Raw genomic sequence first — 18438 nt, forward strand, 5'->3', positions numbered from 1 at the left:
TCTCTATTGCCTAGACTGGACTCCAGAGTTCTATAAGGCATTCCTGCATGGAGGATATTTAGTCCTGGCTTAAGGCTCGGGAAATGAGTGGTCACTGATGCTTTTCCAAACATGATTAGAGAAGGATTCTATCAAATCCTGCAAGATGTATGCAGGTTATTTTCAAAGCACCTTCTAAAAAAGCAGCATACCAACTCAGTGATGAATGAGCTCCCCAAGGTCACACCAGACCAGAAGAAAATACCAGCTCCAAGGATGATCTTCCTGTTGTAGCGATCTCCGAGGTATCCAAAGATGGGGGCAGCCAGCATGTAACACAAGGTGAAGACTGAAAATCCAACAATGAACAAAGACAATATTTATCTAATTATTTTTGTCATATGTACTACTCAGCCCTCAGATAAACTCAGGTTATTTTTAGGACAGGGCTTAAAGGCAGATTGAGTTTCTAGGACTAGAAGGAGGATTGATATTTGGAAAAAGACAAATGCATACTCAAAATACCTATACAACAATAAAATGTATGTGAATTGATGTGAATTGAATTAAACCATGTGAATGTATGTGAATAACTCAACTTCTGTATTTCTTGAGAAACCCTTCATCTTTTGTGATTCACATACTGTAGGATTTTTGAAGGACTTTCAGTTTTGCATTATAGTCAGCCTGCCCACATGTGGAAGTGAGCAATACCACACACAAGGAGGAACTAGAAGAGCTAAGCAACTGGACTGTGTTTTAGGAGCAGACCATAGAGGAGTAAGGCAGAGTCAGCTCTCTGAACTGAGGAGATTTTATTACCTGTCTGCAGTAGACCTGTCTTCCCATCGCTGAGCCCAAAGTATTTCTGTATATCCAACAGGATCCCTGCAACAGAGGCAGACATTGAATGACAGCAAAGCACCCTACTTAATCCTGGTAACTGCCAACCTAAAAACAGGGCTTGCAAGAACTGCAGCACATTTAGATTTTAGTTTAGATGTAAGCCATTACTCTACCACAAGCACAAGATGCACAGAGAATTAAAAATTCTTATCACTATAGATAAAATTAATGGGTCTATATATAAACTATAAACTATATATATATATATATATATATATATATATATATATATATATATAAACTATATATATAAACTATAAACTATATGGGTCTTAGGAGAGTCAGTTTACCCACTGTTTCAACCACTCCTGTTCTGCTTCTTTTGCACCTAAGAACATAAAAAAATTAGAGTTCAATGGACATGATGTAGAACAAAATAGTGGATGTTCAGACAAAAAGGTTGTTTTCTTCTCTATACCATGCCACAGCTGCAGAACTTCCATCTCACCTATCTTGTATTTCCGATTTACACCACTGAAAACCAACTGAAAATAGAAGATAGTGCTTTGAAAAAGTATACCTGTACTCCAGTTTTGAAAGATATCAATTTAAAAAGACATTCACTTCTCATGCTACTTCAATTTTGTCAAAATAGATAGTCATAACATTGTTAAGAGGACAAAACCACCACCACTTAAGAGAACAAGTTCTGTGTAATTTGCCTGCTGTGCTCACAAGAGCTCATCTGCAGCAAAAGGGAGTGGGTGAGGTCAGCAAGAGGCACCCCTTCTCCCACACTGTGTTTTACATGTTGTGCCATGAACTAAACTGTTCCAGCCACTTAAAAGCAGTGTGGGACCAGCTAATTTAAAGATAAATCCATGTTCTCCCACAGTCCCCATGGCTGCAGCATCAGTCATCACTATTTACTGATGTCACTTCAAGTCACTGTAGATCAAGGTCCAGCCTAACAGTAGCTCCAGTGGTTTACAGCTGTTTCTCAGTGACTCTTGAACATATTTTACATTTGGGGGTTTCCTAATGGTTTCAAAAGTTTAAACAAGATTTCATTCAAATATTTTGCATCACTAAAACAGGACAATCAATTATATCCTTCCTTTCTGGCAGCCAGTGATCAATGCAAAGAAATACTGTATTAGAGGAATTCAGGTTTGGTCTTGTGGAGTATTTAGAACAAATCACAGCTAACAAGACTTGAACAGAACCACAACTTCATCTCGAACTAGCATTCATACTGAGCACCATTAAAATGTCATGTCCTCCAGATAACTAAAATAACTGACCCTGCCAGTTCCTGGGAAATTAAAAAGCATTGATTTGAACAGTTTGGTGGACAGAAAAGAGAGGAAAGGTCTGCATGGTCACTAGTTTCAACAAACTGAAGTCAGCAGACAATTAAGGGGAAGAGCTTGTTTTCTGTGATGCAAATACTGTCAAAGCCTGAGAGCAAAACTATCCGGAAACCACAACTTTGTAACTGCTGCCAGTTTACTTCTAAGCAGATACTCAAACCACCCCTGCCTCCCTTTCCTGTCAGCTAATATCTAACAACATGGTCATACTCTTGGACAGCCAAACTCAAATGCACTGTTGCAAGAATTCTGCAGTGGCACTGAATTCTAGCAGGTGAACAGTCAGTATATTGGTGTGGTATAAACTGCAGCTTACAGACTTCCCCATGGCCCAGGAGTCATAGAACCAAGTAAAAAGTGGTTTAGTCATATAGTGTAATTAAAGGAGGTGTTTCAAAGGCATGGGCACTATCCCCACCTCTGCTCTTGAATTCTTGCATGTCCCTGAAGGTACCTCACTCACAAGAGCATGTTGGGAGAATTTTAAGCTCTTAGCTGGTTCAGGAGCCCCTGAATAGTTCAAATCCTGGAATGAGCCAAATGGCTTCTTGAGCTTAACCCTCCAAGGGGATACCCTTCTGCATCCAAGCTCTTCCTTGAAGATATTTTCATCCCCTTCTGTTCCCTGCCCTTCTCCAAGGAAAGTTACTTGACAACAGAACGCTTACACAGAAGGTTTTCACTCACAGCCTTGCATGCACTCCCATTTTGCTTCCTTCCCTCTTGTGTTGTTAAAAAGTACTCAAAAAACCAAGCTCAAACTCTTAAACCCACTACACTCTCCATTTTTAAAGATATTGACTGAATGTCCTACATTTCTGAATGGTCAAAGTAGCAAAATAATTACTTTGTGTACTGTAACTAGGTATTAATTCCAAATTCAGTAATCTATCTTTTGGATTTTTTCCAAGGTTTAAAACATTTCTGTTTCCCAAGCCACTCAGAAGTAAAGTATAGCGAGCTCATAACAAGTGTTTCCCCTATTTCCTAAATCAGATCCCTGGAAGCATGGGAGATGCTTAGGAGTAGTACTAAATAGAAGAATTTACACAGACCCCAATTTCTATGGGAGAAAACCCCCATAGTTTCCCTCCAGTTTACTATAAGCAACTCTTGGTTGTTTTCAGCTAGGGGAAAAAAATAGTTCAAAAATATTTTGGAGGAAGGATATTATTTATTAGACAAGAACTCCTAACTTGGGTGGGGGAAGGCTTAAGGAAGTGGGTCTCTATTCTTTTTCCACAATCATGTTCCACTCTTAATTGCAGAAATCACACAACTGCCAGCAGCCCACAAGGAAGTTAAGCCTCCCCTAAGCAAACTAACATGGATAACAAAGTTATCACAAAGATCACATAGTTTTTGAACTTGTAATGGAGGGAATAGCATCAGTATTTTTCAGATAAAGGAATAATACATAGAATCTACTAGATGCAAAGAAGGCCTTGTAAATCGTTGTGTACAGAAAAGAGAAGCTCCTTAGTCACACCTCTGTAGAATCCAGCCACAAAAATAGACCAGTTGCCCTGTATGCTAAAGTCTGTTTATAAGAGACCTAGATTTTAAACTATTATCTTATTTTTATAAGCATTCTACTATTAATATCTAATAAATCCCTCCTAGGTATTTCCAGATTTATAATTGGAAGTTTCATTAAGAGTATGATCAAGAGGCTAAAGCAGATAAATGAGAAAAAGTAAGAAGACATAAAGCATATCCTTACTTTAGAAACATTTGTAGAGTTTAGAAACATTTGTAGAGCTGTTAAGAACTTAAATTTCTTTTTCTTTAGAAGAGGAAAATGGGTTCTCACCTGGCACAATGAACCAATCAATGAAATTTACTAAATTCCCAAAGCACAGCACGGCAACTACCAGGCAATCCCTCTTTGCTGGATTGTTCCTTGACACAGACACTGATGGACATTGTGTCCCATCTTCTGCAGCAGCTCCATAATTCTGTCCCTCAAACAGTGGCTGGAGCAGCAAGCTTGTGTCTTCATGTTCACAGGGGGGTTGCATGTTTTCAGTGCAGACACTCAGCAGAGATGATGAAGCATTTCCTCACACAAAATTGATGTGTTGGGGCTATGAGGAACTTCAATCACTACGGTCATTTCCGGACTGAAGCACAGCCACTAAGAACTGAAATGTTCCTTGCAGTCAGAAGAACTTACAAAGAAAAAAGCTGCAGTGCTGTGTTTTGCAAAAGTGCTGCAGACCATGGCCTTGAAGACAAGGCAAAGTAAATGTAAACAAAAGCAAAGTAATCCATTGTGCACCCAAGAAATAAAAGAACTCCACAGTGACCACATAGAAACTACAAATGCAAAAATAACAGTATTCTTTGTTGTCAGTGAATTGTCAGAGCTAAGGGGGGGAAGGAAGGAAGGAAGGAAGGAAGGAAGGAAGGAAGGAAGGAACACAATCAGCCTTTAAAACAGGGCTGTGTCTTCCCCTTTGTACCCCAAGAAACAGGTGCAAAAGGGGAGGAGGAGAGGGCACAGGAAGGCATTTTTGCTTTTTTGGCACATGTAGACCCCTTTATCTGCCTTCTTTCTTCTGTCCATTCACATTTTTAGAAGTATTCAGTCACATGTCTTTTGAGCAACTTTATGGATTACCAACTTCAGAAGCTAATTTATTTTTTGCACTCTGAAAAGAAAATTTAAAGTGAAAATTACCAGCAAACTCTAAGAGTTTATGAGTGTTAAGGAAAAGGACTGCTATGGTTTATGACTCATGCATGAAGACACAGGTCTGTGGTTGGGCTTTTTTTAAGAACTGGGTATTTCACACTTTAGACTAACTGAAAAACAAAATAGCACCTACCATTCTTGGCCCTTTTGCAAAATGCAGACTTCTTTGCTTCCACGTGCTCAACACGAGTATTTAATTCTACCTTCTGTTTCTTTTATCTCCCCTTTTCTCTGCTATAGACCACAGGATGTTCTCTCAGCAATGTCACCTTATCCATACTATCCCAGTGCTTAACTAACCCAGTGAAGTCAAGAGCTCCTTGGAAGTTCTCAGAACTTCCAGAATCAACACGATTTTGTAGAAAATAAGAGTTTTATCTCCAACCCCAGCCGTGGACAAAGGGAAATCAGAAGCACCTATTTCATGATCAATAAGGCCTGTGACGAGTTTGGAGCCACCCCGCTGCGCCGCTGGGTGGCGCCCCAAGGCCGGCGCGGCGCCGCCGCCCCGCCCGCTCCCGTCCGGCCTCCGAATCCTTTCCCGGGAATATTTTCCATGTTTGATGCCCAGGCACAGCTCAGACCTTGTAAGGAAGGCCACACGGGGCAGCTCATCAGGGTTTAACTCTCACTTTGGATAGTTTAAATGTCTCTTGATCCAAGCATCGCCGGAGTATCCAGGGCATATCCTGTATTGCACTCAACTGAGATTTACTGCTAGAGCTGATGTTTTGACATGGCCAAAAAAAGTAGGTTTCTAACTATAATTGCTGTGGCAAGAACACGATTCTGCTTTTATAGAGCAGAATTTCCAAATTCTAAATTTTCCAAAGACAGAGTCAGATTAAACAAAATGTTCCTCACAAACACAAAACCATCAGTTCTAAACACTTTTTTTGATTCCCTCTTTGCCCTTCATTAGTTTCCAGATACCACTTCATGCTTTTTGTTGCTGTACTACCTGGCCACTGGTGCCATCACCTCTGTCTAGACATCCCCCTTCTCCCTTCCCTCAATGTCACAAGCCACCTCATTCCACCCACTCTTGGTTTCACTGCTGGGTACAAATCTGCAGTTGTTTTTAGAAGGGCCCCTGTGACTTTGCCTTCCTCAGCCCCTATAGCCATCATTCCTTGGTAGCCACCCTGCCTTAACTGCATGCTTGTCCTATTCTCCAACCACAATTTTCATGTTTGCCCAGACCACTCTGCACCAAAATCTTCCACCAAAAGTTTGTGACAATCCCCATTGTGGGCATAGAGAATGCCACTATGCAATACAAGTCGACTTTTGTCAGGCAAGATCACAGCTCACTTCATTATAGCCAATTAAAATTTTTCCTTATTTGTTCTGTCAGTCAGGCAGTTCCTTTCCTGGAACAAAGTGCAGTGTTTGCCTCCACTGCTTACCCTGTCGGTGCCAGGTGCCCATGCAATATAAAAAGCAGCTTTTTATGCCTGTCATACTCCTTCAGAAGCTCTTGGTGGTTCATTTGAGCACGAGATGTCATAGCTGTGCCATGCAGTTAAACCCTCCCAAGAGAGCAGCAAGTCAGAACCTCGTTATTCTCATGTTTGGCACTAGTCCTGCCATAGAGTAACATATTTTCTTACACCATTTGGAATCTGGCTGTGGTACCAAAAGTTGTTTTGATGACTGAACCTGACAGAGGCAACTGAGACCCCCCAGAGGAATAGAGATGTTTGGTGATAGTTAAAGTGGTTGGCTGATCCTCAGCAGGCCAAAAAATGTGCCATGCCTGAATCCCGCTAGAACAGCTTACACTCAACTGATGTGAGAGCTTCCAGCTTTCCCTGAAAGGATTTCCAAGTATTTACTACAAAATGCCTTCGAATGTATTTATTTATCCAAATATCCTCTAATGGTGGATGCTGCCACATCCGTGAACAGCTTTGGAAGTTTGCCAGAGCTTTCCCAGAAAGCTGCATCAGAAGGGGCATTAATAGTGAACCAAGATGTCAGAAAGATATAAATTGAAAATATTTTGTTATCCGGATTCACTCCAAACCATTTCCATACATGTAAACAAAAGAAGCTTATTAAGCCACTGAATAGCAAACAGCAACAAAATCTGTGAAAAACTAAATATGAAAATAATATTCATTGTTGACTACAGCTAACAATACTGATTTTAGGAAGAAAGAAATAAGCTGCTTTTGGTATCTCTCTCATGCATTACCCAGAGAGAGAACATAAAGTAACCAAAAGAAAATACATACTTGTGTGTATTTGCAAGTATATATATTTATATTTATATATATATAAGTATATGTGTGTATATATATATATATATATGTGTGTATTTGCAAGTATGCAATATAGTTAGAACCAACAAGCATGCATTTAATGCAGAACATATAAGACTAGCCTGCATTTTAAGGTGTATGTATTTTAAGCCTGTTGTGATGGAAGCAAATTCATAAATCATGAGCTTCTGCAAATAGTTGACATTTGGACTGGTGCACAACTTAATCATTTTAGTGTCTGACAAGATCAAAAAAGTGACATTTAACATCATTCTGGTAGATAGCTCAATAAATGCATGTCCAGACCCACCTGAAATATTCCACTGCAAGGAGATTCAACGATAATTCTAGAGACTGCAAAAGAGCTGCAGAGTGAGACATTAAGGCAAGAGGCTGTGGGGGTTTAAGGTTCGTCACTACTTGTACAAAGGCTGCACAGTAACTCACTTTGGTTTTGAACCCAGTCTGCAGTGCTAAAACATAAAGACAGACTTGGAGTGAGCCATGAACACCAGGGCTGCATGTCTGGAGGGGCAGCAGTTTGACAGCTCAAACCAAGCAGTGACCAGCCTGACAGGAGAGCAGGCGACTCAAGAAATGTAATCATGTATATAAAAGTAGCATAATTTTCAGTTACAGATTTATTACAGAATCAACACTTGATCCTGTTCTCATAAAAGGCTATATTACAAAACTCCAGAGATGACTCATCAACTAATGTGTATATTTTTCTTGCCTTTCAGCCCTCCAGACTGATGCACATTTGCCAAGCTGTTATTGCCTTGGAATACAGAGCTGAGAGGGAGGGAGCCTAAGCACTCCCCTTCCAAGGGAAGTTTGAGAAATTCTGCACCTGTACTTGGTTGAATCTGCTCCATCTCTGTGTGGTGCTTGCAGCTACATTAGCCATGATTAACACTCAGGTAGCAACTGCTAATGATGTCAAAAGCTGTTAGAAAATATTTAGTATTTTAGCATGAAATTTAGTACCTGAAAATCAAAACTAGACTGCTGACAGTTTTTCCTCACCTTTGCAGGCAGAACTATATGTGTGAGCCATTATTTAATTTGAGTGTCTGTCTATATCTTCCAGACTAACAATCTTTATAGTAGTCCACTACTACCAAAAACTTCAAGAAAACCACCTGGTCCACTATACACTTAATTGGAAAATGTCTGCTAGGAAGATTCTCATTCTGTGAGTTTCAATAAATGCTGGGTTTAGTCACCACATCCTTTTAACTTCCTCACCCTGAATTTCCATCTAAAATGCTCTCTTTTTTGTTGCCTGAGTAATAACACAAAACCCATGGTGGATTCACTGGAGCATATTCTAGTGTTGTGATAGTAGCAAATAAAATTTACACACACTAAAGTATAAAACTTACTATTTCATTATTACTGACAAATAAGCTCTATATAACTTCCTACTTCCTGGAATGCAGATGATGCTTTTGGTTGGGCAGGGAAGCTAGTTCAGACTCTTCTCCTTCATCTTTTAAATTAGGAAACAAACTGCAGCTTTACAAAAAAGTTCTTGGGGCGCTTACCTAGATAACTTATCTCACAGGTGACATTCTCCTTGGTTGTATTCCTAAAGTTCTGTCCCAAATGTATAGCAGAAGAAATTACAGTTCCAGCACATAATCACAGAGCAGAAAAAGATGAACACACTTCAATTCTATTAACTGCTCCCTTCTTCTTCTCTGGGAAAACAAAAAGAAAAGCAAAGACCTCCTTTGCAAATGAGAACATTTTGCATTAATATCAGACAAAGAGAGCATCGCTGGAACAGAGCTGCCTCTTCTAGCTGAGATTTAGTCAAGCACACAGCAGCTCATGGAGGTCAAGAGAAGTGAGGAATTATAGTAACTGTGCACCAAAGATACTATTTCACCAACCAGTTTATCTGCTTTGGCCTTTACCGTTTTTTTAGCTCAAGCTTATCTTTATTGGTATAGCTGATAAGTAAATTTCTTGCATTTTGGGATTCTGGATGCTCCTGACACAATTTTAGCAGGAAAGGGCTGTGACATCTGCTTGGATTCTGGAAGAAAACAGTGGAATTAAATGCCTATTTAACCTATGTTTTGACCTTTCTACCACAGTGAAGCATTCATCCCCAGAAGAATCATTAGCTGACCACTGCAGTCTTCCCTGTGATACACCAGAGTCCTCTTCATTAAGACAACAGCAAAGGAGATAGGAGCCATTTATTATGAGAAATGACAATCAGACAGGCATTGACAAAACAAAAATGGAGGCCTTTCCCTATGAGGCCTCTCTCTTTCCAGCCTCACTACCTCCAGACTGAAAGGGAAGAACTGCAGTGAACACAATATTTTAATCACTACAGAGAATGTTAAGGCCAGGGTTAACTAAAAATTTGAATAAACATTGATTTAAATTAAAACCAGTCTAATTAAAGTACTGAGAATGTCTTTATTTCCCAGAAGTAAATCCTGCACAAAGAGATTTACTGTTGTGCTTCCAGCAAGGCAAAGTGAGGCTGTATTCACCCTTTTGGGAAGGGTAGGTACATGAACTCATAATAGCCATGCTTCATTGAAGCACTGTGAAACAAATTCTGCCAGCAACAAAAGAAAACGTCTTCAATTTTAAGCACTAACCCCAGGATGCTGATTTTGTATGACAGTTATTATGCAAATATTTTGAAGTTCTTAAATTATAATGCAATTTAGATAGGGACTTGGGATTAAAATATATCTATATTATCACTGATAGGTAGCCACCTTAGGCAGAGGGCAGCTCCCAGCTCAACAAGAGAACAAATGGAGAAAGTAGCTAGAGTCAGTCTTTTCCTGGGCATCTTCTGTTTGATTTTAATCCAGCAGAGATAAAAAAGCCTGTGAAAATCTTTACCAGTCAAGCATCTACTTTTAATGAAGCAAAATTAAAAAAAATAAAAAAAGAAAAAAGAAAAAAAAAAAGAACATGGAGCAAAGAAAGTGTGGAAAGGATTGTCTATCAGTTATATTGGTAACCTGGGAGAAAAGAGTTGGGAAGAACTCCTTTCTCTGCTAGTAACTTCCTTTGCTAAAGCAAAGGGACCTCAAGCCTGCAGTCCTAAGGCAAATGGTACCATAAATAATTTAAAAGGAGAAAGAAAACAACAAACATTAAAACTTTGAAACACTCGCACGGTTTTACTTAATGTCTGATTCATGTTAACTAATGTACAAGATGTTTTTAGGCTTCAGCACTTGGTTGTTAAAGCTCTGGTTTGAATACAATGTTCTTTACAAAATGTAAAACCACAGTAATAAAATTACTATATTAATAATTTATTAATTACTTAGCAATATTAAAGTAAAAAAGATAGCAATTAAACTTGTTTCTATTCATTTCATTCACAATCTCCTTCCATTCACTCATTATACCAGAAATTTTACCTGCCCTCAAGATGGTCTCAGGATATCTTACATGTAAAATGATAAGGTATATGAATAAATTCTGGCTTCTCTTTCCTGGAGTCATGTTGGCATTTGCACGCATTACACATTTTTGATAAAGTACAACAACACAGAATCTCAGGCTGCTAATAAAAGAATTTTATTCTCATAATTTTAGGAGCTACTTTTGCTTAAGACAAGTTCAGTACCAGCGGAAGAACTATTATTTCTTTATTCCTATGAGCCAGCAAGTCTCCTTTCCATACTTCAAAGTAACTTTTTGGATACTGTTCATAATAGAGCATTATAATAGATATAAAATATAATAATATATATTATATATAATATATAAAATAATATATATATACTGTTCATAATGAGCATTAATATCAACTTCAGCTGATACATTTGTTTGAAAAAAAAAGTGTTATTAGATTTATTATGGTAAATCCTGAAGTTAAATGAAGCTAAGAAGCAGCTTTGTTTCAAAGTCCAGAATGGTTGCAGGAATTAACCAGTAGTCATGGAAGAACTGCAATAACTCGATTTTCCAAACTATCAAAAAACCCAAAGATCTTTACCTTCCAAAAAGCCTTATGTCAATAGAATATGTTCTGACTTAGTTCATTAAAATGCTTCCTAAAGAAATTATTTAAAAGTACAGAATAAGGACAGTGTAAATCAACAAAATGATTAATCTGTTCAAAAAGCCAAATATAACTGATGCCACCTGTGTTTTCACTGCCTCCATTCCCCCTCCCCCTTTTCTCCTCCTCCAACAAGTTCTTAGTCCTGACAGAAAACCAAAGCAGTCCTACACAGCCCCACACTGAGATCACCAGACTCCACAGGTCCGAGCTGTTCATTGCTTTTGTCCACCCACCTGTTTCCACAACAGACCTGCTTGGTGCTCCAGAGCCCAGCTTTTCCCCTGGGTTTCAGGTGAAATTCAATTTGGTTCCAGAGTTCCCATGTATAATATAAGAATTGTGCTTGTGTATTTTTCTAGTAGAGGCAAATATTTTATTATATGATAACACTATAGCCCACTGATGGCTGGACTTACACTATCTTAACCTATTTTGCTTCCTTGAGGGGACTAATCCTCACGTAACATCTCTAAGTGCATCCACATTAAGGGATTTGGCCCTTGAGCTGAGCAGTGCAGGTCGTGTTGCTCGTGCTCTCATGGAGCCCTTGTGCAGGTTACATTTGTATTCAGTGCTCCCTTCATCTCTGGGCAGGTTCTATCCAATACCTCCCTGGCTGCAGACATATTTCCTTCCCTTTTGTGCTCTGCACTAATTTTGTACTAGCAAAGGCACCAGAATGTGTCAGGTACAAATATGAGCATATCTCAAAGAACTGCAAATTTACTGTTCCAGGAAAAATTTAACTTTCTTGCCAAGCCCTTTATATATCTCATAATCAACAATTTCCAGCCACAATTTGAGGTAAGTGGCATCAAGTGGGATACATTTTGCAAAATGAATTTTTGGGATGTATTTTGTAAAATGTGAGCAAAAGTAAAGGATTTAGCAAGTTAAAAGGAAAAACAACTTTTAAAATGTAATTCTTTATTTTAAACTAAGTATGTATGTTCTTTTAAAAACAGCCCTATCTAAAATAAAATGTGAAATAAGGGCAGCCCACACGCCATGAAATCCAGCATCTCAAAGTACAGAATATACCAGTAGTTCAGGCTTGCTGCAGAAATTTCAGAGAAAGTCAAAACACCAAACTGGTGGGTGTAACTGAGTAAGTGGCTGGAAATAGCGTGTGGAGTGCTGAACCAGCTCCTTACAGCAGAGCTTCATCTGCAGGTGCAGAAAGAAATTTCTTCATCTGAGTTTATTCAACAAGTTCATTTTGATGCCTGGTTCATTAAGAGATGGAAACCAAACATGGATTTGGAAAAAGAAGCCAGTTTGATTTTTCCTTTTCCAAACTTTGTGCAAAATCAAGGTGTGGGATGCTTAGCTCTAACTTGTGGGAGGATGAGATCTGATGGTATGAATATCTTGGAAGCGGGGGGAGGTAAAACCAAATTTTCATTCCTCATTTTTAATGATTCCTTTGTGCATTTTAACCGAATCCCATCAAATGTAACCTAACAGAAAGAATCAGTTAAAAGCTCACAGCATCTAATAAACAAAATAGTACTTGATGAATTAAAGAACAAAATCAGAAGTTTGAAAAGATATAGATTCACATATCTTAAATCAATTACTCCAGTCCTACTGACTGTCAAAAAGTAATATCATGCCAAGCACATGGAATCTGCTATTTAAGAAACGTAATTAAAATTATAAATATAAAATAAATTATGTAAATTTGTATTTCCAGCTTGCCATTTTAAATCACAAATCAAGTATTTAACTCTTGTTTAAGCCAACAATAGAAAAAGGAAGTATTGAAAACAGTATTTTAACTTCTGGCATCAAATTTACATACAAATAACCATTCTCAAGTATATTGCCCTGTTTCTTCAAGAAAGAATGCTGATGTTTATTTTCTTCCAGTAACATGCCAGCATTTCAGAAAAGGCAAATCAATTATGACCTGCCTCATATTTCAATCCTTGTGTTTGTTCCAAGGACTGAGCACTGACACAGCAGTGGATCTCATGACTGCTTTCCATCAGGTATATTAAACTGATTGTCAATTAGGTCAGGCTTTCAGGTTGCAGAACAAAGCTTTCTTACACTCAATTCTTTAGAAATATGAGTTAGAAAATTGCAACTTTCATTTTAGTTTAACCTTCCCCGTAACTATGTTGGATTTAGTCTTTCATCATTAATATCTGCTGCTTTTGTTTGCAGATTTATTTTGATGTTGTTTTTTACTAATAATAAGGAAATAAATCTAATTCTGAGGAAATTATGTCCATGTTGTGTAAAGTGAACACCTCTCAGGGGTCATTTTACCCTCTCCTACCACTAATGACCAAGCATGTCTCTGTTTCTCAGCTGAGAATGCTATCAGTTTAAGTAACAGTTTAAGCTTATACAAATAAAGTTCCGAACAAGGTCATTCTGGTTTACCCAGCTCTTAAACAGCACCTTTCTGCCAAAAGCCTGAACCAACACCACCATAAGAATCCATCAGGATTTCCTGCTGTTCCAGAGACTGTTTTACCACAACCATTCCTGTCAAGCCTGATTCATACCAGAAAACTTATCCAAAGTCAGGTCAAAACACTTTGTTTAGGTGTCACCCTCCAAGGAACAACTCAGTCTAATCTACATCTGCTCTCCTTGGCTCAAGCAATCATTGTCCATGCTTCATGCCACAACTTAAGCCTTTATCTGTGGTCAGTGACCTAGAGGGAATACTGCTGGATTTATTAAGAAATGACAGACAGACACATGGTGAGGTTTGAACATTAGGGTCATTGTGGTTTCATTTATCAGGGAATGTAAGTCAGGACTAGGTCCTATTTCTGGCTCCAGGGCTTGCTCTGGTATCTTGGGCAAGAAAATGTAGCACCATGGACTGCCATGGGTGTCCATCCTGACTATTTGGGCTGGTAGGGAAGAGTGGAGGTTCTTACCTCTACTACAGGAGATCATTAAGGATAAGTGTTAATGCAGCAGGACCCTGATCTGAGCTGGAGAAGCTGAGCACTGCTATCATACAAGTCATTATCAATATTTTCATCATGCCCTGCACAGAGGAAAGTTCTGAAGAGATGCATTACAGCACCTGCAGCAATTCCTGTACCAGGCTTCTCTCTGTTTGCCATGCTACAGATTCACTGGTCCATATTTTTCCAGGAAATCACACTTCACACACACACCTACTTCCAGTGAAATGTGAGCCCAGCAACATTTGAGTAACAGTTAAACTTTTGAACCTGTTCTGTAGGAGTAGCCTTGAACTCAGCACAAATACTTGAGCCCAGACTGATGTGTTCAGTCCAAGTTTAGTCCCCACTTTATTTATAGGTTACACTGGAGTGGGAACAAAACAGCATTCAGTCTTTGTTATGCTCTTATTCAAGCTAGCAAGGAGCTGTGAATCAAACAAAAATTGCAATGGATTGCTACCTCCTTTTTCCCAATTTCTGTCTTCACAAGGAGTTTTCAGAGAGCATTTTTCTTTATGATGCATATCCACGGTAATGACCAACCTCTACATACAATATATGAAGAAATAACTTTGATTTTACTACTCACAAGTAAACTCAGTCAAGGCTTATTCAAAAAAGAGATTCCTTAGAGGAAACTACTTACGTATCAATAAAAGCACAGCAAAACCAAGTGCTGGGGGGTAGACAGGAACACAGAACTGCTCAGCAAACTGATATTATTTCCTGGTGACAACTTGGATCTGGAACATAAGCCTTTAAAACACTTAGCCTTTACTGTTTGCTAGATATAAACTGCAAGAAACCCAAGCCTGCAAATGTTAAAAAAGGACAATAAATGGTCCCTTTTTGCCTAACAGGAACTGTTTTTTAAGCCTAAAACCTGATACTTCACAATGCTACCATTTAAAATGTCTCCTCACTGACTCTAGCTTGTAAAATTAGAAAAGCCTTGAAGAACATGTTACAGGGAGCTGTGTCTATCTTACCATCAGCTTTTTGAGTTTGCCAAGAAGCTGAAGGGGAGCTGAAGGGAGATGATGTTAACAGTGTGAATCTACCTGGAAGACTCTACAGAACAGAAACTATCTACTAGTGTATTCTGTGATTTGTGTTGTGAAGGAGGGACTGGGGAGAAAGCTAAACAAATGACATCTTATACAAGAAAAGTAAGATGCTAAATGTGAAGCTTTGATCCTTTTTAAGGTAACAGAAAAAGTGCCAGGATTTCCTATTCTAATCATGAGATGAATTATTATGATAATATACCCTTGCCAAGGGAAAGATTAATGCAGTAAGGACCACAGCAAATGGCTGTCAGAGCTGAACAGTCATTATACCAGAAATGGTCCCAGAAAAGAGAAAGTAATCTAAATTCTTATTGCCCTTCCACTCAATGCAGATGGGAGAAATGGCTGCAGAGAGGCTGCATGCCAGGGACAGTAAAACAATTTCAAAAAAAACCAGTCTCACCTATCTTGAGATCTTTTCCTCAAATGTGGTACATGTTGCCTCAACAAACAGTAGAACAAGATGTATATGCATAGGCAATACAGAAGGTAGGTATTAACAGAATAAAAGATCACTTCATCTAGCAGGGAAAGGCTTCTCCCTCTTTTCAAACAGCCTGGTGTGTTTAAGGACAGGCAACATGAGATGCTAGCCAACAGAGTTCCCCTCTGCTGTGGCATGACAGCTCCATTTCCATGACGGGATTCCACAGAGTCTTCACTGCTGCAAGGAAACACTAAACTAGTTTATGCCTCAGTCACACACCTGCCCTCACCGCTGTGGCCATGTTGGACACTTTGCAGCTGCACACAAGGTGATTTTACAGGGCACTGGTAGAGCACTTCAAACTGTCAATGTTTTCCATAATGACACATACTACTTTTATAAACTAGGTTTGAATTTGTTGCCAGAATAAAGGAATCCAGGTAATTTGTGCCAGCATAAACCAAATCCTTTCTTTACCAACATACAGTCTCCTATGTTCCTTACAAGGAAAATAATACACCAAGTATAGGAGACCACAGAAAACTTCCTTTCTTAAGTCAGGTAATTGCCACCAAGTGACCTAATGGTGAACAATCCAGAATGATTTTGATTAACAGAATGTAATAGAAATAGAGTTGTTTCATATAACCTTTCAGTCTTCAGTGCTGTAGTTAGGCTCTATTAATAGAACTGTCAGAAAGTGTACTCATGCCTGAACTGACATCAGGTACAGAAAGTTGAGTGAGTGAATCTAGTGCTGGCTTAACTGACATTGTGAACAAAGCCTACTTTTTATTCCTGAAAGAGAAATACCATCCACAATAGTGTCACTTCCCATCAACATGCCTGAATTCCAATCTGGGTAACTGTCTCTTAGCATAATAAGTTTACAAAATGCACTTGCACATGATAGCCTCCTACGGAAAGATTTTTTTTTAAGATTGAATGAACCTGACTGAAGCAATACAAAATACAAATACAAACTACATTTAGGAATTAGAGTCAACCTACAAAGGAGAAAGGCTTTCTTTTTGGCTAAGGACACCCTTATGAGATGAATTTCAGTAATGGTATCATACACTATGGGATCTCCTTTGTCAGCCCGGTTTAATCATTGAAAAGGGCACAGATTTAATCAGAACTGCAAGACTATCTGGGAATAGTATTCTGATTAATTGTACTAGCACAGTAATGAAACTCTCAGACTGTACTGGGCCTTCCAAATTGGAGCACAGGAAATGACGTTACCATTGCTCATTCTCTTTCCTTTTGTTGCAAGCCAATTTTGGTGTTCAGAAAATAAAGCCCTTGTAGTAGAAAAAGAAATTTTAAAATTTCCTTTTTAGAAAGGATTTAAACATTTTGGCAAACTGATACAAGATAAATCTCTTTGTAGTAATTTCTTTCTGCAATAGAGCAGGGTTTCCTGCTTTCTAGCACTGGTAATAATGCTTCATCCAGTTAGCCAGAAACTGCATATACTTGAGAACTGAAACATAAAATTAGGGAATCCAATGAAATACTTAAAGCCAGAGGAGCAGAGCAACCCATATGTTTTATTTTATAATTACACACACCTATTTATCACACTATCTTTTTCACAGTCAACATGTGAGCCTACAGACAATTTGTATTTTTATCAGGCTTCTCCTGGCAATTTATTTAGTTCCTTGGAATAAACTATCTTAATTTTTAGCTCTTTCCCTCTGCAGTGCCTATCCTCAGACTTGTAGTCATTCTTCAAAAGCTTTTTTTCTAAAGGTTTTTGCTGGACATCCAATCCTAGGTTGCCCTTCAGGGATACACTAATGCAGGAAAGCCGCTTTGCCTCATAAGTGTAAGGGCTGATTTAGACCTTTTATCTCTCTTTTTCTTCCCTGGGCGCATCCTCAGTGCAGTGGCACGGTGCTTCAAGCATCCCCACCACAGGCACAGACAAAAATGTACATTTTGCAGCAGTCCTGATTGAGCAACTTTTACCTGGCAGCTGGTAACCTTTTTAACCGGTTCTGTTTCACTGCATCTCTTGTATTTAGTGGGTTGGAAGATGGCAGCAGCCTGAGGGCCAGCAGGGCTCTGAGCACAGACCCTGCTGTTACTTGCTCCTGTATCTGACAGTCCTGTGCAGCTGGTGACGAGGGCAGATGTGTCTCAGGGGCTGCTGTACCTCAGCAGAATCTCGTTCCACACCCTGTCACGGGCAGGGACACCTTTCACTATCCCAGTTTGCTCCAAACCGTGTCCAGCTTGGCCTTGGACACTTCCAGGGATCCAGGGGGAGCCACAGCTTCTTAGGGCAACTTGTGGCAGGGCAGCACCACCCTCAAAAGGAAGCATTTCTTACTAATAATGGCCTTCATGAAGGCCTTTGCAGATCCCAGAATCGTTAGGGTTGGAAGGGCTCTCTGGAGATCACCCAGTCTAGCCCCTTGCCAAGGCAGGGTCACCTGGAGCAGGTGACACAGGAAGGTCTAGGTGAGTTTGGCATTTCTCCAGAGAGGGAGACTCCACACCCTCCCTGGACAAGTCTGTCGCAGTGCTCTTCCACGCTCGCATAAAGAAGTTCTTCCTCAAGTTGAGGTGGAACTTGCTGTGCTTTAGTTTATGTCCCTAAATGTCCTTCGTGAGGAGATTCCCCTCATGGAGCGCTCTCCCTTCCTCCCCGCTAATTCAGGCTTGACTCAGAAAGGGCAGGCAGGGACCTTCCCAACATGGCAGCCGAGCAGGGCTCCCCGCCCCTCAGCCGCTCTCAAGATGGCGGCGCGGAAGCCCGGCG

At 39.5% G+C, this 18438-nt stretch overlaps 1 protein-coding gene across 10 annotated transcripts in view; it reads right to left on the bottom strand.

Annotated features, from left to right (window-relative positions):
• SPNS3 (SPNS lysolipid transporter 3, sphingosine-1-phosphate (putative)) overlaps positions 1-18438 on the bottom strand; it is a 35251-nt gene that overhangs the window by 15028 nt on the left and 1785 nt on the right. For 3 of the 10 annotated variants that reach the window (XM_053961184.1, XM_053961186.1, XM_053961187.1), the window contains exons 2-5: positions 8714-8869; positions 7474-7528; positions 802-867; positions 192-328 (exon numbers count right to left, since the gene is read on the bottom strand). In XM_053961184.1, the coding sequence (XP_053817159.1) occupies positions 192-311 (120 nt within the window). In that variant the 5' untranslated portion in view covers positions 312-328; positions 802-867; positions 7474-7528; positions 8714-8869. Of the gene's footprint in view, positions 1-191; positions 329-801; positions 868-4011; positions 4220-7473; positions 7529-8713; positions 8870-17642; positions 18366-18438 lie in introns of those variants that run through there. The other 7 variants (XM_053961183.1, XM_053961182.1, XM_053961181.1 and 4 more) reach the window with 5 other exon arrangements.

The sequence above is a fragment of the Vidua chalybeata genome, chromosome 20, assembly GCF_026979565.1.
Source record: "Vidua chalybeata isolate OUT-0048 chromosome 20, bVidCha1 merged haplotype, whole genome shotgun sequence".
Classification (NCBI taxonomy): Eukaryota; Metazoa; Chordata; class Aves; order Passeriformes; family Viduidae; genus Vidua; species Vidua chalybeata.